Raw genomic sequence first — 17,526 nt, 5'->3', positions numbered from 1 at the left:
TGGGAACAACACGGAGATACACATGTTTCATAGAACTGGAAGGGACCTTGAGAGGTCATCAAGTCCAGTCTCCTGCCCTTGTGTCAGGACCTATCACCATCCCGGACAGATTTTTTCTTTTAAATCTATTTGCCCCAGATCCCTAATTGGCCCCTTCAAGTATTGAACTCTCAGCCCAGAGTTTAGCAGGCCTCCCCTGGTAGAGAGGGAAAGATGACTAGACATGGAGATGGAGCAGTGGTCAGAAGGACTGGGAAATGTTAGATGTAGTGATGCATAAGGAGAGGGTTGTGGTAAGAGCCAGGAGGAAGTGTGCAATAGTCCTGGTCTTCTCTCCTTTAACACCCTACCTTGCTGTGTGCTCCAAAAAATCCATCCCACCTGGTTAAAAATACAGCTTTTTAGCAAAGCCAAGTTGATTTGCTTGTTGTATGTTGGAAGAATGCTGGTTTCCAATATTTTCCACTAGTGTGTTTGCAGCCCATGTTGTTTGAAATTATGAACAACTAATTACTGCAATGTCCAGCAGCTTTCCTGAGTTTGAGTGTAATGGAGAGTCACGCATTTCCCAATGGAGGTTGACCATATTACCACTTTCAGAAACTGTACTGTGTTAAGTGGAAGTAATCCTAACATTTGTTTGAATGATCATGTATAGGTTGGGGAATGTAGCTCGTTTGTATGCTTTGGTTTGGTTTTGCTCTATAATGAGGTGATGGTTTTTACTCAATCATTTTCTTCTGTTTGCTCTTCTAAGTAATCTTTGTGCATGCTGTTTACTTCAGGCTGTTCATCTAATGATTTTGGGTTGACTGTTTTCAGAGTGTGTCTGAGTAAGCTAAATATGGTTACAACACTGCAAATATATTAGTCCCAGGGTATGAGTGACTCAAGGTGGTTGAGGTTAGTATCTTTTACCTTACTCACCTTGTTAGTTTCTAAGCTAAATACTGAATTTATTTTGACTGTTTTTGTAAACATAGGCACATAATGACAGCAACACTGACTCCTTCTATGGAATTTCAACACATACCCCGTTCGTGATGATCTCGGGGCTAGCCAACCAGTGCACTCTTGTTCTTCTGCCTCTTTCCTAATATGTGTGCAAGTATCTTGGGGCCAGAGTGGCTTCTCTCCACTGGAGGTTGAGTGATGGGCTCAGGGCTGTCACGCTCTTCCTACTCCACGTTATCCTCAGTAAACCAATCTCATTAGCCTCTGGCCCACTTAAGAATCATGCCTCTCTGCAGGTCTGCAATTGAAGAACAGCAAGGTGCCATACTAGCGAGCCATGATACAAGCAGCTGTGACTCCTTGAGTATGTACAGGACCACAATGATAGCAGCTACTTCCCTGGTTCCCCTGCCTGTATAGTCGCTCAGTTACCCTTCCTTTGTTTTTATGTTGCTTTGTGGTGCCATTTTATTGTTAAACACATACATTCTCCTTTGTCATCCATATCATCCTCCCACCATTACCTCCCAATGGCCCTCCTCACTAGCTGTATATGCTTTCTTGTCTGGATTGGTAAAGAGGAACTTGAGCATATAGGGTAAAATACTTGTCCATATTTTAAAATCATCTCTATAGGTTTAATATCTGTGTCTTTAGAACTGGGTAACATTCTGAATTATTTTTTATTGTTCCCTTTTTGCCTAATAAAAAGCAAGTAGCTCTTGAAAATGACCTCCTATAAACTATATTTAAGGTATGAGTAGAGCTTTTTCTGTATCTTTAAGTTTTTCCCTGAGTACCCATTTATACTGCAAAGCATCTTTTATATCTTTGCCTGGGAAGACATATCACAACAGCAAATGGCTTTGTTTTTGGCTGACTTCATATTGATCAACGATGGTCCTGTTCAAGCTGTAGGGAAGTATAACATAAAGGAAATGCAAGAAAAATTTATAGGGTTATAAGGTTGCACATATTAAAAGCAGACTTAAAGAACTTTTCCATCATTCTTTTTGCAGGTTGAAAACTGGTGTCCTCGTTTACCTTGGAGAGCAAAAAATCCTGATGAAGAAACTGATCAAAAAGCATTGGTGAGAGCAGTGGTTGTATTGGCCATGCCTTAAAACCTATGTAAATGATCAGTGGAATTGTCCAACAGAGTGATTTTTTTCATTGTTCAGTTTATGGCGTACTGTATAGGCAAGAAAGCAGTTTGTTAATCTGTCCGCAGACAAAAATCAGATGCTGAGCCCCATATTAATGCCAATAGGAATATTGGCAATAGAGTCCTCCTGTGCTCATCTTCCTTTATTTGAAAACGGTTCCTTTAAAAACAGTTACCCATGAGGATGCACAGTCATGTGAACAGCACTTTACCACATTTTCCTTCGTTATTGCACTGAGTTATAAATCTGGTTCCAAGTGCACTGAGTAGTCCTATTGAAGTCAATGGGGCTGTTCGCAGTGTATAACTAAGCATGTATAAGTCTGTGCAATATTGAAGGCTTCACATTGTGGAATAAAGTTACAAAGGTAATAACTATCTTCCATGGACATTGAGAATTGATATAAACTGTACATATAAAAAAATTGATTTATGCAGTGGAAGCTTTCGCTGATCATCAGGATGTGTGAAGGTCTGGAATCTCAGCAAATTGTTCATACACTTTATTGTATTTTAGTTTTATCTCATTGTTTTGATTCTTCCTAAAATTTTGATTTCTTATATACCAGAGCTACCAATATTGTAATCTGATTGTAAAGCACGTTATTAAGGTAATTGTGGGATTATATATGACCATTGCTAGTCTGACTGTGATGTCAGGTGCCTCTATCCTTCAGAGCCAGTTGTTTTTACCTTAATCTGCTTAAGTGGAAGAACTATTTCCAGTTAAGGCTGTTTTCTTAATGTTATAGCTGACTTTTTTTTTCTTTGGTCATTCATAATAAATAATTATAGTGCTTTAGACTACTCCTCTTTTGTTTCTAGTGCATTTTAATCATAGAGTATCTGAGGTAGGATCACTTTGCAATCACATAACCAAAAGCGGAACTATGGTATCATGCAAGTAAAAATCCTTTTTGAGCTCTGCATAAACTCTTGACTTTGATATTTTCCAGGCTGTCAGGTAGGTATAAAAATAACTGACATTTCTGTAGTGTTAGTGATTTCCAGCCAAAGGTCTCTATACACTTCATAAATGTTAATTAAAGCCTTAACCACCAGTGAGATAGCTGGTATATTTTTCTTCATTGTATGAATGGGGGATGTGAAGCACAGAGTGTTTTAAGTATGACACATTGTTATCAAGGAAAATTACACCTGTATGAAGTTCTGATTTTATTACTTAATGTTTAATTGAAGGCTGAAATTCATACCAACTTCGATCTCCTCTACAAAATGATGTCAAGACATGAAGAATTCCGATGGATGATGTTGCGCATCAGACGAATGGCTGATGCGTGGATTGAAGCAATTAAGTCACTTGCAGAAAAGCAAAACCTGGAGAAAAGAAAACGAAAAAAAGTGAGTTGTTTATAAGCCACTTCTTATAGTTGGAAAGTTTACTTGTCTTCTAAGCAGTGATTGAGGGGGAGCAAGGTAAAAAAATGACTTAATCACTTGTTTGTTCTGACTTCTGTTCCCAAGAAATTCTAAGGGGCTGGTAGATCGTTTTGTGGGGAGCAGGTTGGAAGACACGGAATTTTTTTTATAATATACAGAATGCTATGTGTGTGTTATGAAGCACACATTAAAAGGAATATATCTTACATGTTGAGCTAAAGGTAGGGAGGTTAGTGATGGTCCTTAGTTTTTTCAGGGAGTTTGTGCCACTGTTTCATACAGTCCCCTGGGAAGGTCCCATAGAGTCAAGATTTATACTTTAAGATTACTCCACGGGAATGGAGCTAGCAACAACAGTCTTTGTTCTTGAGCTTTAGATGGACTTTTAGATATACTGAACCCAGGCTTTGGATTGTTGAGAACATAAGGATAGAAATCTTGAAAGTGATTTGAAATTATCTGGGAAATCACTGGTGAGAACAGAGGACAGGTCTCCTGAACTGCTGATGAGACCTAGTTCATACTAGCTGGCATTTCTTAAACAATGAGGGCTTCATATCCTGGTATTTCACATTGCTGCAGTCCGGTTGAGAGTGATAGACATAAATAACTGAAGTCAGGTCATCCTCTGCCTGGATGGAATAGAGACTTCTAACTAATCATAGATGATTGAAAGCACATGAGAATTTATCAGTGAGCTATGCTAGAGGATTCCTAAACTATACACTGAATTAACCAGTTGCAGATCAAAGGAGACTCTAACTAGTTTTTGATTGTTTCCTTTTGTCAACTGGTATCACCTCCATTTTGCTCTAGTCCAGCTTCAGACAGCTGCTCTTCAGCTCCATGGTATTAGTTTCAATTAGTTGAGCTTGTAATTGACCTTTAGCTAACGTCTCTGTGCACTTCATGAGAGAAGAGAGGTTTGACGTATGGTGATAGATGGATATACATTCAGAGTGGATTTCCTCATTTTTGTGTATTTTGTATTTGAAAGAAGGAGAGAAAATTCCTTCTTCTTCGAGTGGTCCCCATGGGTGCTCCACATTAGGTGTCGGGCTTGCCCCAGCGCTGCAGATAGGAAACTTATAGCAGCGTCCGTCGGGTCGCGCATGCCCCGATGCACACCGCTCCCCCGCGCTCTCTCGGCCATGTGCGCGAGCCGGTCCCCGCCAGTTCCTTCTCAACTGCCAGTGGCTGCAGACGGAATTTGCTCCGGCTCCAACGCCTGAGACAAAAAGAAAAAAAAAAAAGGAGAGAAACTGGTTATTGTTGTTGATAGTTATTAGTTGTTAGTAGTTAGTCGTGTTCTCACTGTTAAAACTGTTGTGCAAAAAAAAAAAAAAAAAAAAGGAAAAGAGGAGGAAGGGAGGAACAAAGGGGAGAAGAGCAGACGCAGGCGTCTGCCTTTTGGTGGTCCGCTACCCCTGGAGGCCGTGAACGTTATTTGGTTAAAGACTTCGTTAGCTGATAAGTACTCTATTAACATTTAAAGACTTACAAGCCACGGCAGAGATGTCTTCGCAGGGCTTTAAGAGGTGTGCATCGTGCCGCAAGACCATGCCTGCCTCAGACGGGCATAGCGAGTGCATTCGTTGTCTTGGAGAGGCTCACGTTACTCCAAAGTGCTCTCATTGCACTAGGCTTACAGCCAGGACCAGGAAAGACAGGGAAATGAGACTAAAATTGATCCTGTTTGATAAGGCCCTCCAGCCTGAACCACCGGAGAAGCCCCAGAAAGGGGGGCCCTCGGGAGTGCACAAGAGGAAGGCGGCCTCCCTAACCTCCTCGGTGCAAAGGAAAAGGAAGCTCTCTCCAGCTCGATCCTTGCCGGTAACACCAGCGAGCAGGACGAGCGAAACACGGGGCCCTGACCCCTGACTGCTCATAGCAGGGATACAGCAGCACATAGGAGTGCGCTTGGGCCTCCGACTGATCAGCAGTCAGCACCGAGGGTGCTACAGGTGCCAACGCAGCAAGCGCTGGAGGCGGCGGCGCAGACTCATGCAGCACCGCCCCTTGCGGCACCGACGGCGCTGGAGGAGGGGCACCCGGAACGGGGCCAAAGGGTGCCGGAGGAAGCTATCCACGTGGCACCGACAGCGGCGCCAAGGTCCCCGGCACCAGAGGGACCGGCGCCTGCTCCGCAGGGGCGGGGGAAGGCAAAGACAAAAACCCAGCACCGCAGTCCGGCTCCGGACGTCATTGCACTGCCGTTATCACCCAGCCCCCCGCTCCCCACCCGAGATACACACGCCGCGCTGGGCAGCCACTCCAATGGCCTGTTTCAGACCTCCCTCCCTGTTCCTTCAGCCACCATCACCATGGCTCAGACAATCTTCACCATTTTCCAGCGTGGGCCCCTATGAATACTATCACAGATTATCTCTGCCGTTTTCAATGTCGTCACGGAGATCACGCTCTACCAGACACCATGTGTACACATCCCGATCGTGGCCCAGATCTCCATCTCCGGGCCCTTGCCTGTGTTGCCATGGCCGCCCTTATCATACTGAACACGGGCATCGGGGTTCCAGATCCAGGGGCAGATCCCCACCCACACCCCGCCAACACCCCCTCATACAGTCCCGCTCCATGGGAGGAACACAGCTTCCCCAGACAGACACTGGTCCAGAGTCCAGGGACCTTCCTTCACAACCCGCAAAAGAGCGGGTATACCAACAAACTCAAGGGTCAGAAGAATTAGAGGAGGTATACTGCAGCGGCGCCTCCTCGTCCTCTCCGGATGAGGCGGGTGTCCCCGGGACATCTCTCCTTTGGACGACCTTAAGCAATTCCAGGAGCTGTTCAAGAGAGTAGCATTCACACAGGACATTCGAATAGCAGAGGTGCAGGAGAAACATCATAAACTCCCAAAAAATCTGAGACCCCCGGCTTCATCCAAAATAGCCATTCCGCTAGACGAAGCCATTATGGAATCAGCCACCAACATATGGCAGATCCCAGCCTCCATCCCACCTACATATAAAAGGGCGGGTAAGAAATACTTTGTTTCAGCCAAAGGCATGGAATTCCTGTTTAGTCACCCACAACCAAATTCTTTGGTGGTCGAATCATCACAGCATAAGTCTAAGACACCCCCATATAAATCAGGAGGATTGGACAAGGACGCGAGGAAATTAGACCTGTTTGGCAAAAAGGTCTACTCCTCCTCTATCTTATTACTAAGAATGGCGAACTGTGCGGCACACCTGTCCAACCACAATTTCGACAATTACTCCAGACTGACCCCTCTTATAGACTTCCTACCAGAGGATAAGAAACCAGTGCTGAAGGCGATTGTTCAGGAGGGCTATGCAGCCTCGCGAGCAGGAGTTCAAATCGCCCTGGACGTGGCGGACACAGCGGCATGCTCAACGGCCACAGCAGTGGTCATGTGCAGGGAATCCTGGCTCCAGACGTCCAGCATTCCCAGAGATCTACAAACAAAAATTGTGGACCTTCCATTTGATAAGCAAAAACTATTTGCAGATTCAACCGATTCGGTCCTACACTCCAGCAAGGACTCGAGGGCCACACTTAGGACCTTGGGTATATATACCTCCCCATACAGGAGGAAAAAGTTCTATCCCCAGCAAAGGCACTACGCCTATCAACCGCAGCGTGCACAAGATCAACGAAGCTACGACCATGGGCGGCGCCATCAGCAGCAGCAGTATAAAGCCCCCAGGCGACGTCCTCAACAAAGCCACGCAACCTTGGGGCAAGCCCCAAGACGGCAAATTTGACGGCTATGTCGAGGACTGCAATATCAAGACCATCTCCCAATGCCACTCTCAAAACATGTTCCATCATCGCCTCAAACCATTTTATTCACGGTGACAAAACATCATGACAGACAAATGGGTACTGGAAATCATAGCCATGGGTTACGCAATCCCCTTCCAATCACTCCCGCCACCAAAACCTCCCACCCAGTCCTCTCTCATGAACCTTTCTCACGAGACCAGGCTGAAACAGGAGGTGAATCATCTCATGTTCATGGGGCGGTAGAGAGAGTACCAGAACAATTCCAAGGGAAGGAGTTCTACTCGTGATACTTCCTAACAGAGAAGAAAACAGGAGGCTGGTTCGTGGTACAGGATGCCAGGCTACACATGCGAAGCCTGCAGCACTGGTTGGCGAGCGTTTACAGTGCATTAGTCCATACCACATGCAGGGTAGTATCGCCCCCGACGGAGGTGCAAAAATCGCTGGCATGGTGGGCAGATCCCAAAAACATGCTAGTTGGGGTGCCCTTCCACCAGCCACAAATCGCGATTTTTCTCACAACAGACGCCTCCCACATAGGATGGGGAGCGCACATTGGCAGCAAAGTAACCCAAGGGCTGTGGTCTCCTGTGAAACAGACACTGCATATCAACGTACTAGAACTCAGAGCAGTGTTCAACACGTGCAGATGCTTTCAGAAGTACCTGCACGGCAAAGTAGTCGGGATTAATACTGACAACACCTCCACCATATTTTACATCAATCGACAAGGAGGGGCCTGATCCCGAGCGCTATGCACAGAAGCAGTCTGGTTGTGGAACTGGTGCACTGCCAACAAGATAACGCTAAAAGCTACTCACGCAGGCTCGACGGGCCATAGTTCACCCATATCCTCAGGGGCTCCGCCTACAGGCATGGCTACTCCTTAGAGAGCACATTTTCGGAGGGAGTGAAACAAGTCTTGGAATGCAGTAGAAGGACCACCACCACCAGAAAGACTTACGAGCAGAAGTGGATGTGATTTATCTCCTGGTGCTCTTCCAAACAGCTAGCTCCTCTGGACGTCCCTATAACTGTGATTCTAGACTACCTGCTGGAGCTGAAACGAGACGGACTCTCCTTATCCTCGCTAAAGGTCCATCTCGTGGCTATATCAGCGTTCCGACACAAAGAGGAAGGGCCTACCATATTCGCCCATCCTGTAGTCACGAGATTCCTAAAGGGGCTGGTAAATTTGTACCCCCCACGGAAACTGCTACCACTGTCATGGAGTTTGGACTTGGTACGCCATACGCTATCAGGACCGCCCTTTGAACCATTGGCTACGGTACCCCTCCGACTGCTTACCACAAAAATGAGCTTCCTCCTCGCGATTACGTCAGCTTGCAGGGTGAGCGAACGCGCAGCAGTAATGGCAACGCCGCCCTGCACAGTATTCTCAAAGGAAGCGGTGACCTTATGGCTACACCCAGTCTTCATTCCAAAAGTTTCCTCGGGGTTCCACATTAACGAACCAATAGTATTACCCTCGTTTTATCCGAAGCCTCACAGCTCTGGCAAGGAGGCGCAGCTGCACCTGCTAGACGTGAGGAGGGTGTTGACCTTTTACATAGCCAGAACTAAGTCCTTCCGGAAAATGGACAGGCTCCTGGTGTCTATCGCACCCAGGTTGAAAGGGGAAGGCCTATCGTCCCAGAGGATTTCGAATAACATTGTATCGTGCATAAGACTGTGTTACGAGCTCCGTAAGACCCCTCTGCTAGCTCTGCTCAAGGCTCACTCCTCCAGAGCGATGGTGGCATCGACAGCCTTCTTCAAAGGAATCCCATTGAAAGACATTTGCAGAGTGGTGACTTGGTCCTCTTACGACACCTTCGCCAAGCATTATGCCATGCACAGGGTGTTCGAGGAGGATACACGTCTGTCAACAGCAGTCCTCTCAAGGGCGAGCTGCACATGACTCAATTACCCACCTCCTTACTTGGGGTCACTGCTGGGCAGTCACCTAATGTGGAGCACCCACAGGGACCACTCGAAGAAGAAAGAGAAGTTGCTCACTTGTGTAGTAACGATGGTTCTTCGAGATGTGTCCCCGTGGGTGCTCCACTACCCGCTCGTCCTCCCCGCTTGGGATCTCTGTCCGTTGTTTTTCAGGAGCATCTGGGGCGGTTGGTCAAGGAACTGGCGGGGACTGGATCACGCACGTGGCCAAGAGCGCACGGGGGGGCAGCGCGCATCAGCGCATGCGCGACCCAACGGACACTGCTAGAAGTTTCCGATCTGCGGCGCCGGGGTGAGCCCGACACCTAATGTGGAGCACCCGCGGGAACACATCTCAAAGAATCATTGTTACTACACAAGTGAGTAACTTCTGTGAGGTATTGACTATTTTGTTTAGGAGTGGTAGCAATTCATGGCTGTCTTTCATGAGCCAGGAATGACATGGGTTGTATTCACAGATCTTGGGTTAAGACTCTTTTAGGGAATCAAGAACTTTATTTGTGAGCTATTTGAACTCTGGGACGGCAGTTCAGTTGTTGGGTGTTGGTGTTGCAGATCCATGCTGCCAGAGAAGCTGTCCTGCATGCGCATGACCTTTTCAGCAAAGCTGGTTAATAGTTATTCACAGCACTTGCTGCTCAGTTGTGAAGCATCTTGTAGTACTTTTTTACAAAAGTCGTAAAGGATCTGATGGGATACAGAGAATAATTCCCACCATTGTGATGGGGGGCAGTAAACAGTGGTTTGTGTTTGCAGCTATGTGACATAGCCTCAGAGACATGTCCTATCCTCCTCAGCTGGAGAGTCAAGTTAGTGAAAGGACCTCAGCAGAAAATATGGTCTTCCAAGAGCAGAAGAAATACTTTGATGTCCTTTAAGTGATCTTGTCTTATTAATCTAAAGACACCTTTAGCTTTTAATGGGAATTACTTAATATTCCAATATTTGCATGATGAAATTCTCATCTTCATACTGTATAACGTGAGTTAATTGTAACATTTTATTTTCTGTTTTGCATGTTAGGATCTATTTAATCTTAATTCAGACAAAGAGGCATACACCTTTTTATATATAGAATCTTATTCTTCTCCATAACAAAGTCTGCTTCTCCTCATTTTTAACGCATTCTCTTATTGTGTAATCATGTTGGATTGATCTGAGAATGTAAAAGATTAATAAAGACGCTGAGCTGGTTTTGTAAAAATGGTTTAAAGCAATGAAGTAGTACTATTGTAATTAGAGTAATGAGGCAATTGATAGTGGAAGTTTTTGATTAAAATCAGCTTAAAAAGGGTAGGATGAGGGCTTGGGTTGGAATGTGGAGACAGCAAGATGGAACCAACATAAGCTATATTAGATTTGTTTCAGATTTAAAGTTGGTGCTTACATGTGGTTTTCTTTTTCAGATTCTCGTCCATTTGGGACTTCTAACAAAGGAATCTGGATTCAAGATCGCAGAGAATGCATTTAGTGGTGGCCCACTTGGTGAATTAGTCCAGTGGAGTGATTTAATTACATCTCTTTACTTACTGGGCCATGACATTAGGATTTCATCTTCACTGGCAGAGCTCAAGGAGTAAGGAGATTATTCTCAATTTTTAAACTAGACTACAAAAAAGAAATTGTAAGCTCCTGAAACCTCTGTTAGTATTGTATATAATTTCTTGAAGAGGAAAATGAAAGTGTTAATTCACTAAACAGGCAAGAAGATTACTTTCATGAGCTAAATATATATGCTGTGAAAAGGATATTTTCATTGTAGCTATAGGCTCCTGAGACTTCATAAACTAATGCTGGAAAATTCAAACTAAGCAGCTTAATTTTATATCATTGCAGGTGCTTTAAGCTCTGCAATAAGATACATTACCGATTTATTTTAATTCCATGTCCTGGAGCTTACATTTATAATATTCCCCGTTCAGCATCCATATATAAAATAATTTGAATGCAGTTATGCTCAAAAAATACTAATCTCAGTCAAATTTACATTCGTCTCTCTTGCAGGATAAAGTCTTCTTGGTTTTCAGTCTGTGAAGCTTTGTCCTGATTTAACTTTTTATAGTGCACCTGTTCAAGATTGGGCACTTTTCCTTTTTTCTGTAGCTTTCGTTTTTACAGTATATACAGTAAAACCATATTATAGTGAATTCTGATATAATAAAACAGTTAATAAAATACTAGAAGTTATATCCAGATTGCTTCAGTATATCACATTGTGAAAATTACTGCTCAAGTTATGTTTATACCTCCGTTTAGACTGGAGAGATTATACAATGACAAGGGGCTAGTATAAAAAGACATTATTTTACTGTACCTAATCCATTTTACAGTAAACATTTTAGTGAGCTTTACTCACTTTTGAGAGTAAGAGATGAAAATTGTATATATACAGTGTTACAGTATTTGCAAAATTAGAATAATCAATGACCAATGTGAATTTTTTCATGTAATCGGATTAATACTAATACATTGTTTGAATGCAGAAAGGTGCTGAAATATTCCCCCCCCTCATTTTCTTTTTTTTAAGGATTATGAAGAAGGTTGTAGGTAACAGATCTGGCTGCCCCACACAGGGAGATAAAGTAGTAGAACTCATTTACATTGATATCGTAGGACTTACCCAGTTTAAGAAAACACTTGGTCCATCATGGGTTCATTACCAGTAAGTATTACTCTTATCTGCCCATTTGCAGAAGTTCTTTAACAAAGCAATTTGAATCACACATATTTATTTTATATATATATAAAAAATCCTAACCTGAGTACCACTCAGTCTGAACTGAGATTTTTTGCTAATCAAGATGTTAAAAATACTTAATTTCCTTGGGGTCTTTTATGGTTGTTATACTCTTTGTTAATTATCCTCTTTTCTAAACCATCTTTCTCCTCCCCTTTGAAAGTCTGCAAGACAAAGTATAGCAGGGATGCATTGTAGCATTTAAGAATATTTTGGTTGTAGAAATTGTATATTCCACTCAAACTACTTCCTTCCCCCTCTCCTTAGTTGCTCTTTATAGCTGTGTCTACACGTGCACGCTACTTCGAAGTAGCGGCACTAACTTCGAAATAGCGCCCGTCACGGCTACACGTGTTGGGCGCTATTTCGATGTTAACATTGACGTTAGGCAGCGAGACGTCGAAGCCGCTAACCCCATGAGGGGATGGGAATAGTGCCCTACTTTGAAGTTGAACGTCGAAGTAGGGCACGTGTAGACGATCCACGTCCCGCAACATCGAAATAGCGGTGTCTGCCATGGTGGCCATCAGCTGAGGGGTTGAGAGACGCTCTCTCTCCAGCCCCGGCGGGGCTCTATGGTCACCATGTGCAGCAGCCCTTAGCCCAGGGCTTCTGGCTGCTGCTGCTGCAGCTGGGGATCCATGCTGCATGCACAGGGTCTGCAACCAGTTGTCGGCTCTGTGGATCTTGTGTTGTTTAGTGCAACTGTGTCTGGGAGGGGCCCTTTAAGGGAGCGGCTTGCTGTTGAGTCCGCCCTGTGACTCTGTCTGCAGCTGTGCCTGGCACCCTTATTTCGATGTGTGCTACTTTGGCGTGTAGATGTTCCCTCGCAGCACCTATTTCAATGTGGTGCTGCGCAACGTCGATGTTGAACGTCGACGTTGCCAGCCCTGGAGGACGTGTAGACGTTATTCATCGAAATAGTCTATTTCGATGTCTCCACATCGAAATAGGCTACTTCGAAGTAGGCTTCACGTGTAGACGTAGCTTATGAGTACTTTGTTCTTTTTACCTTGAACAAAATGATAAATGTATCAGGACATAAACTGAGTTCACTTTTTTTCATTTGAAGTCGTGTGTGGTCATCTATCATGTAAAACAAAATCACTGACTTAGTCAGTGATCCCATGTAAGTGAAAGCTGAAGGGAAGGCAGGAGTGCTAAATTACTTTACTTTCTTTTTAACCACAAAGATTAGTAGGAATTGGGCATCTAACATAGGGACTGACATCAAAAATAGATAAACTGTGAGACTCAAATAGAGAAAGAACAAATTAAAAATTACTTAGAAAAGTTAGGTGTCTTCAAGTCACCAGGGCTTGATGAAATACATCTTAGAATACTCAAGCAACTATCTGGGGAGATATCTGAGCCAATTAGTGATTATCTTTGAAAAGTCCTGGAAGAATGGAATTGTTCCAGAGGACTGGAAAATAGACAAGTATAGAACCAATCTGTAAAAAGAGGAAAATAAGGGACAACTTGGGGAATTATAGACAAGTCAGCTTAACTTCAGTACCTGTAGAGATAATGGAGCAAATAATTAAGCAATCAGTTTGCCAAAACTTAGAAGATAATAAGGTGATATGTAACAGTCCCATGCATTTAACAAGAACAAATTGTATCAAACCAAACTAATAGCTTTCCTTGACAAGGTAACAAGCCTTGAAGGTAGGGCAAAAGCAATAAATGTGATGTGTCTTGACTCTATTATTGTTTTGCATGACCTTCTCCTGTACAAATTGAGAGAATGCAACGTAAATGGAGCAACAGGTTGACCCTCTCTAGTCCAGAACTCTTATCCAGTGGCATCCACAATCTGGCATGATTTTAGTTAGCCAGATGTCCACTTACATTGGGTGTGGCCAAGTTTCCCATGGTTCCTTAAAGTTTGTTCACAGCCACCAGTCCTGGCTCTCAGTGTTCTGTGAGTTATTTATCTTAATTCACCCCTAAAGGTCTTCTAAGAGCCCAGTAAGCAGTGGAAGTGTTGGTAATGTTCTAGAAAATATTGATGTCCTGTTGTTCAGCAAATTCTTTGTTTCAGCGCTGGTCAGATCCTGAGTGTGCCAGACTAGAGAGATTCAACCTGTGCTATAAGTGAGTGCATAACTGGTTTGAAAACCCTTTCTTAGATAGTAACCAGTGGTGCACTGTCAGGGTGGAAAGACATATCGAGTGGGGTTCTGCTGGGATCAGTGCTGGGTTCAGTTCTATTCATTATCTTCATCCATGATTTACACAGTGGTGTGAAGAGAACACTTACAAAGTTTTCAGATGAGCCAAGATGTGAGGGGTTGCAAACACTTTTGAGCCTAGGATTAAAATTCAAAATTATCTGAACAAACTGAAGAACTAGTCTGAGGTAAAAGGATTAAATCCCATAAGGGCAAATCAGAAGTACTCTGCTTAGGAAGGGAGGACCAGTTTCACACATTGCCCAGAGATAATAGTCTCAGCTGGATCAGGGCAGGAAGGAGAAGGAAAACGGAGGTGGAGTTCACACTCCAACTTCTCTGCACAGAGCAACTGGGTTTGGGTCAGATCAACCCTCAAAAACTGTCCCTGGCTGCAGGAATCTTTTTTGCCTTATTGGGGGGGTGGAATTTGGCAGGAGCAGGTTGGGGGTGGGTGGTGAGCCTTAGTGGGGTGGAGGATCTGGATTGGAAGGGTGAAGCTCAGTAGTGGGGATTGGGTGCAGGGTGGTCTGGGTTGGCAGACAGGGGAAGTAGGTCCCTGTACAGTTAGTCCTCCTCAACCTTTGCACCCAGGGCTCTCCTCTCCTTCCCCTCCCCCGCATTCTCTTTTTCATCTGGAGCCTCCCCCTCCAAACCAGTTACCAAATCCCGCTCCCTCTTCCCTCCCCACCGAGTCTCGGCCAGCTTCACCCATACTCCCCATGGAATCCCATCCCCACTGTGCTCGGAATCCCATCCCCACTGTGCTCGGAATCCCATCCCCCACTGTGCTCAGAATCCTGCATTGAGCTGCTGTGTATGTTTTTTCCATCACAGGTTTATTTTAAATAAGACTCATGACCAAACTTGCACATTACAGAATACTCTCATAGAGACTTTGAAGGAAGTGCTAAATAAAGAGAGGTTCTGCTGTTAAGCACATTTGTCAATCTAAACTTACTTTCCTCTGAATTTCTTTGGCTGTCTTTGCACCAGATTGATTCATTCATTAAGCCAGACTAGCAAAAAACAGGCAAGAAAAATATACATGTAAGCTGAAAACAGTCCCTTCCTTTTTTCCCTTTTGATTTCCCATTTGCCATGTTTAATATTTTGGCACAAAATCCCCCACAAGAGTAAAAATACGAAAGGTATTTTGGTCTGTGTCTACACTGCAAGATAAAATCAATTTTATTAAAATCGATTTCTTAACACTGGGTTTTGTCCATTCAATTTTGAGCATCTTCACCTTCCCACATGCTGTCCACAAAATCAAATTACTGCTACCACACACAAGTAGCTTAAATCAAGTGCTGCTGCAATATATTGTGGGAACTTATGCCACACTTCCCTGAGCTTCGTTGCAGTCTGGCCTCACAAGTAGATGTGGGTATATGACACCATCTTCCCGCATTTCATTCCCCTCTTTCCCCTGCCATGTTAAGTATGTTTAAGTAGACACAGGTGCTACACTGAAACAGCATGCCTACATTTATTTTGGGCTTGGATATCGATTTACACCTCCTGGGAAAGATGACTCTTAAGTAGACATGGGTGCTACACTGAAACTCGAATGAATCATCAGTAATGACTCAGGGCAGCTAAAAGACAGTACACTTTTGATGGCCACAAAAGTTGTGACCACCATAGAGGACCTTTCAGGAACTTTTTATCTGGATTTAGGCATCCTACCAAAGATGACCTTTGTATCTAAATAGACCACAGTTGTTATACTGAAACTCAAATGATTCATCAAGGCAAAAGACCCCAGACTACAGCCAGGTTTGCACATGGAAAAGAAGACCCTTAGGACATGACTATTCCCCACTGCAAGCCTTACTTCAACAACTGTGGTAATCGTATACCTAATACATTGCCTTCATTGAGACATGTATGGCTGGGGGCGGCTACAAGACCCCCTCCTTAAGCCAGCCCCCGAAAATTTTGACCACCGAGGGAGACATCCCCCAGTTGCCTAAAACACCTCCAGCTACAGCCAGCCCCCGAAAATCACGACCCTCACCGCATGCAATATTCCTGGCATCTTGCACAGCATGTCCTTTTATTGCCTCGGGGTCAAGCCACGTGATGTGGCTGGGCACGGGAATGTTCCAGACTGCATGGACCCTCCAGGAGGAGGGAAGGGAGGAGATGTGGGGTTCAGGAACATGTAAGTGGCTGAAAAGAAGTTTCTCATACTACCTGACAGGCACAACCCCCACCCACAGCCTCGCTGACACATGATATGGGGGGGCGGGTGTCCAGTGGCTGGTGCCAGGCAGCAGAGAAAAAAAGGCAGCTAGCAGGAATATACACAGAAGCACAGACCCCAGAGCTGCTCTCCTAACAAAGAAAAAAAAGATTTCTTCAGCATCTCATGACGCTACAGCCACAGCCACGGGCTTGCAGATGTGAATTGTAATGGTCTTCCTGTTACCTAATTCTTCTGCAGTTGAGAGCAGTGGAGATGTGAGAGGCCAGATCGGAGAACTGTGGTGCATTGTGGGACACATACAGGGCATCGATTTAAAAGCATGCCGCATCCTCACTACCCTTCATTTGGAGTTTTAAATTCAAATTGAACACTACACCTGTCGTGTTACTATGATTTTAGGCTTTCAGTGAGACGTCAATTTTAGTGGTCCATAAATCAAGCTAATGGAATTTACAGTGATGATGGGCACTTGAAAAAATTGGGCTAACTGACTTAAAATCAATTTTATCTCCTAATGTAGACACAGCCTGGGTGTTATGATAGGTAGATCACAAGCTACGTGAGAGTCAACAGTGTAACACTTGCCAAAAAAAATGAAAACATGAAAAATGTTTTACAATGAAAATATGTAAATGTAGTATGATATCACCATTGTTTGGTTAGCTTTCCATTTTTCTTATTTAAGTAATCATTACATTTTAAAATATCAATATATTTTGCTTTTTTCTGAAGTAACTTTTTCTGTTTTGTGAGTTTAACAATTATATTTGATTCTAAGCTAATTAGTGTGAGTTAATTTTTTCAGTTTTGCCTTTAAAATTAATGGTTACCAATGTCCCTTGCCTAATATACAGAATAAGCTAAGCTGCTTTGTAAGTTGTCAGTGAAAGAGTTTGTTACTTAACATATATAATTCCAGTGTCAAAGCAGGTGTTTATGCATATTTTAGGTCATACCAGTAGAGTGAACGTTATGATATAGAACTGTTGCCTTATCATTGCTGCTTTAGTAATTACTGTCTTCATATATTAATGCTTAATAGCTGTACAGTTCTTGTTGTAACCCCACAGCATGAACTGAATTTTTGTTTGAGAGAAGCTAAGGATGCTTCTGTGTTGCTTGCCTTTCTTTATTTTATGTCAAT

At 43.8% G+C, this 17,526-nt stretch overlaps 1 protein-coding gene across 1 annotated transcript in view; it reads left to right on the top strand.

Annotated features, from left to right (window-relative positions):
- The window catches only part of MGAT5 (alpha-1,6-mannosylglycoprotein 6-beta-N-acetylglucosaminyltransferase), a 231,160-nt gene that overhangs the window by 136,533 nt on the left and 77,101 nt on the right, over nucleotides 1-17,526 (top strand). Inside the window, exons 6-9 of the mRNA XM_075001551.1 lie at nucleotides 1,974-2,045; nucleotides 3,320-3,481; nucleotides 10,660-10,829; nucleotides 11,781-11,915. Coding sequence (XP_074857652.1) covers nucleotides 1,974-2,045; nucleotides 3,320-3,481; nucleotides 10,660-10,829; nucleotides 11,781-11,915 — 539 coding nt within the window. The remainder of the gene's footprint in view (nucleotides 1-1,973; nucleotides 2,046-3,319; nucleotides 3,482-10,659; nucleotides 10,830-11,780; nucleotides 11,916-17,526) is intronic.

Source organism: Carettochelys insculpta, chromosome 8 (genome assembly GCF_033958435.1).
Source record: "Carettochelys insculpta isolate YL-2023 chromosome 8, ASM3395843v1, whole genome shotgun sequence".
Lineage (NCBI taxonomy): Eukaryota > Metazoa > Chordata > Testudines > Carettochelyidae > Carettochelys > Carettochelys insculpta.
The sequence above is the reverse complement of the archived record's forward strand: the minus strand, read 5'-3'. Positions and strand labels throughout refer to the sequence as shown.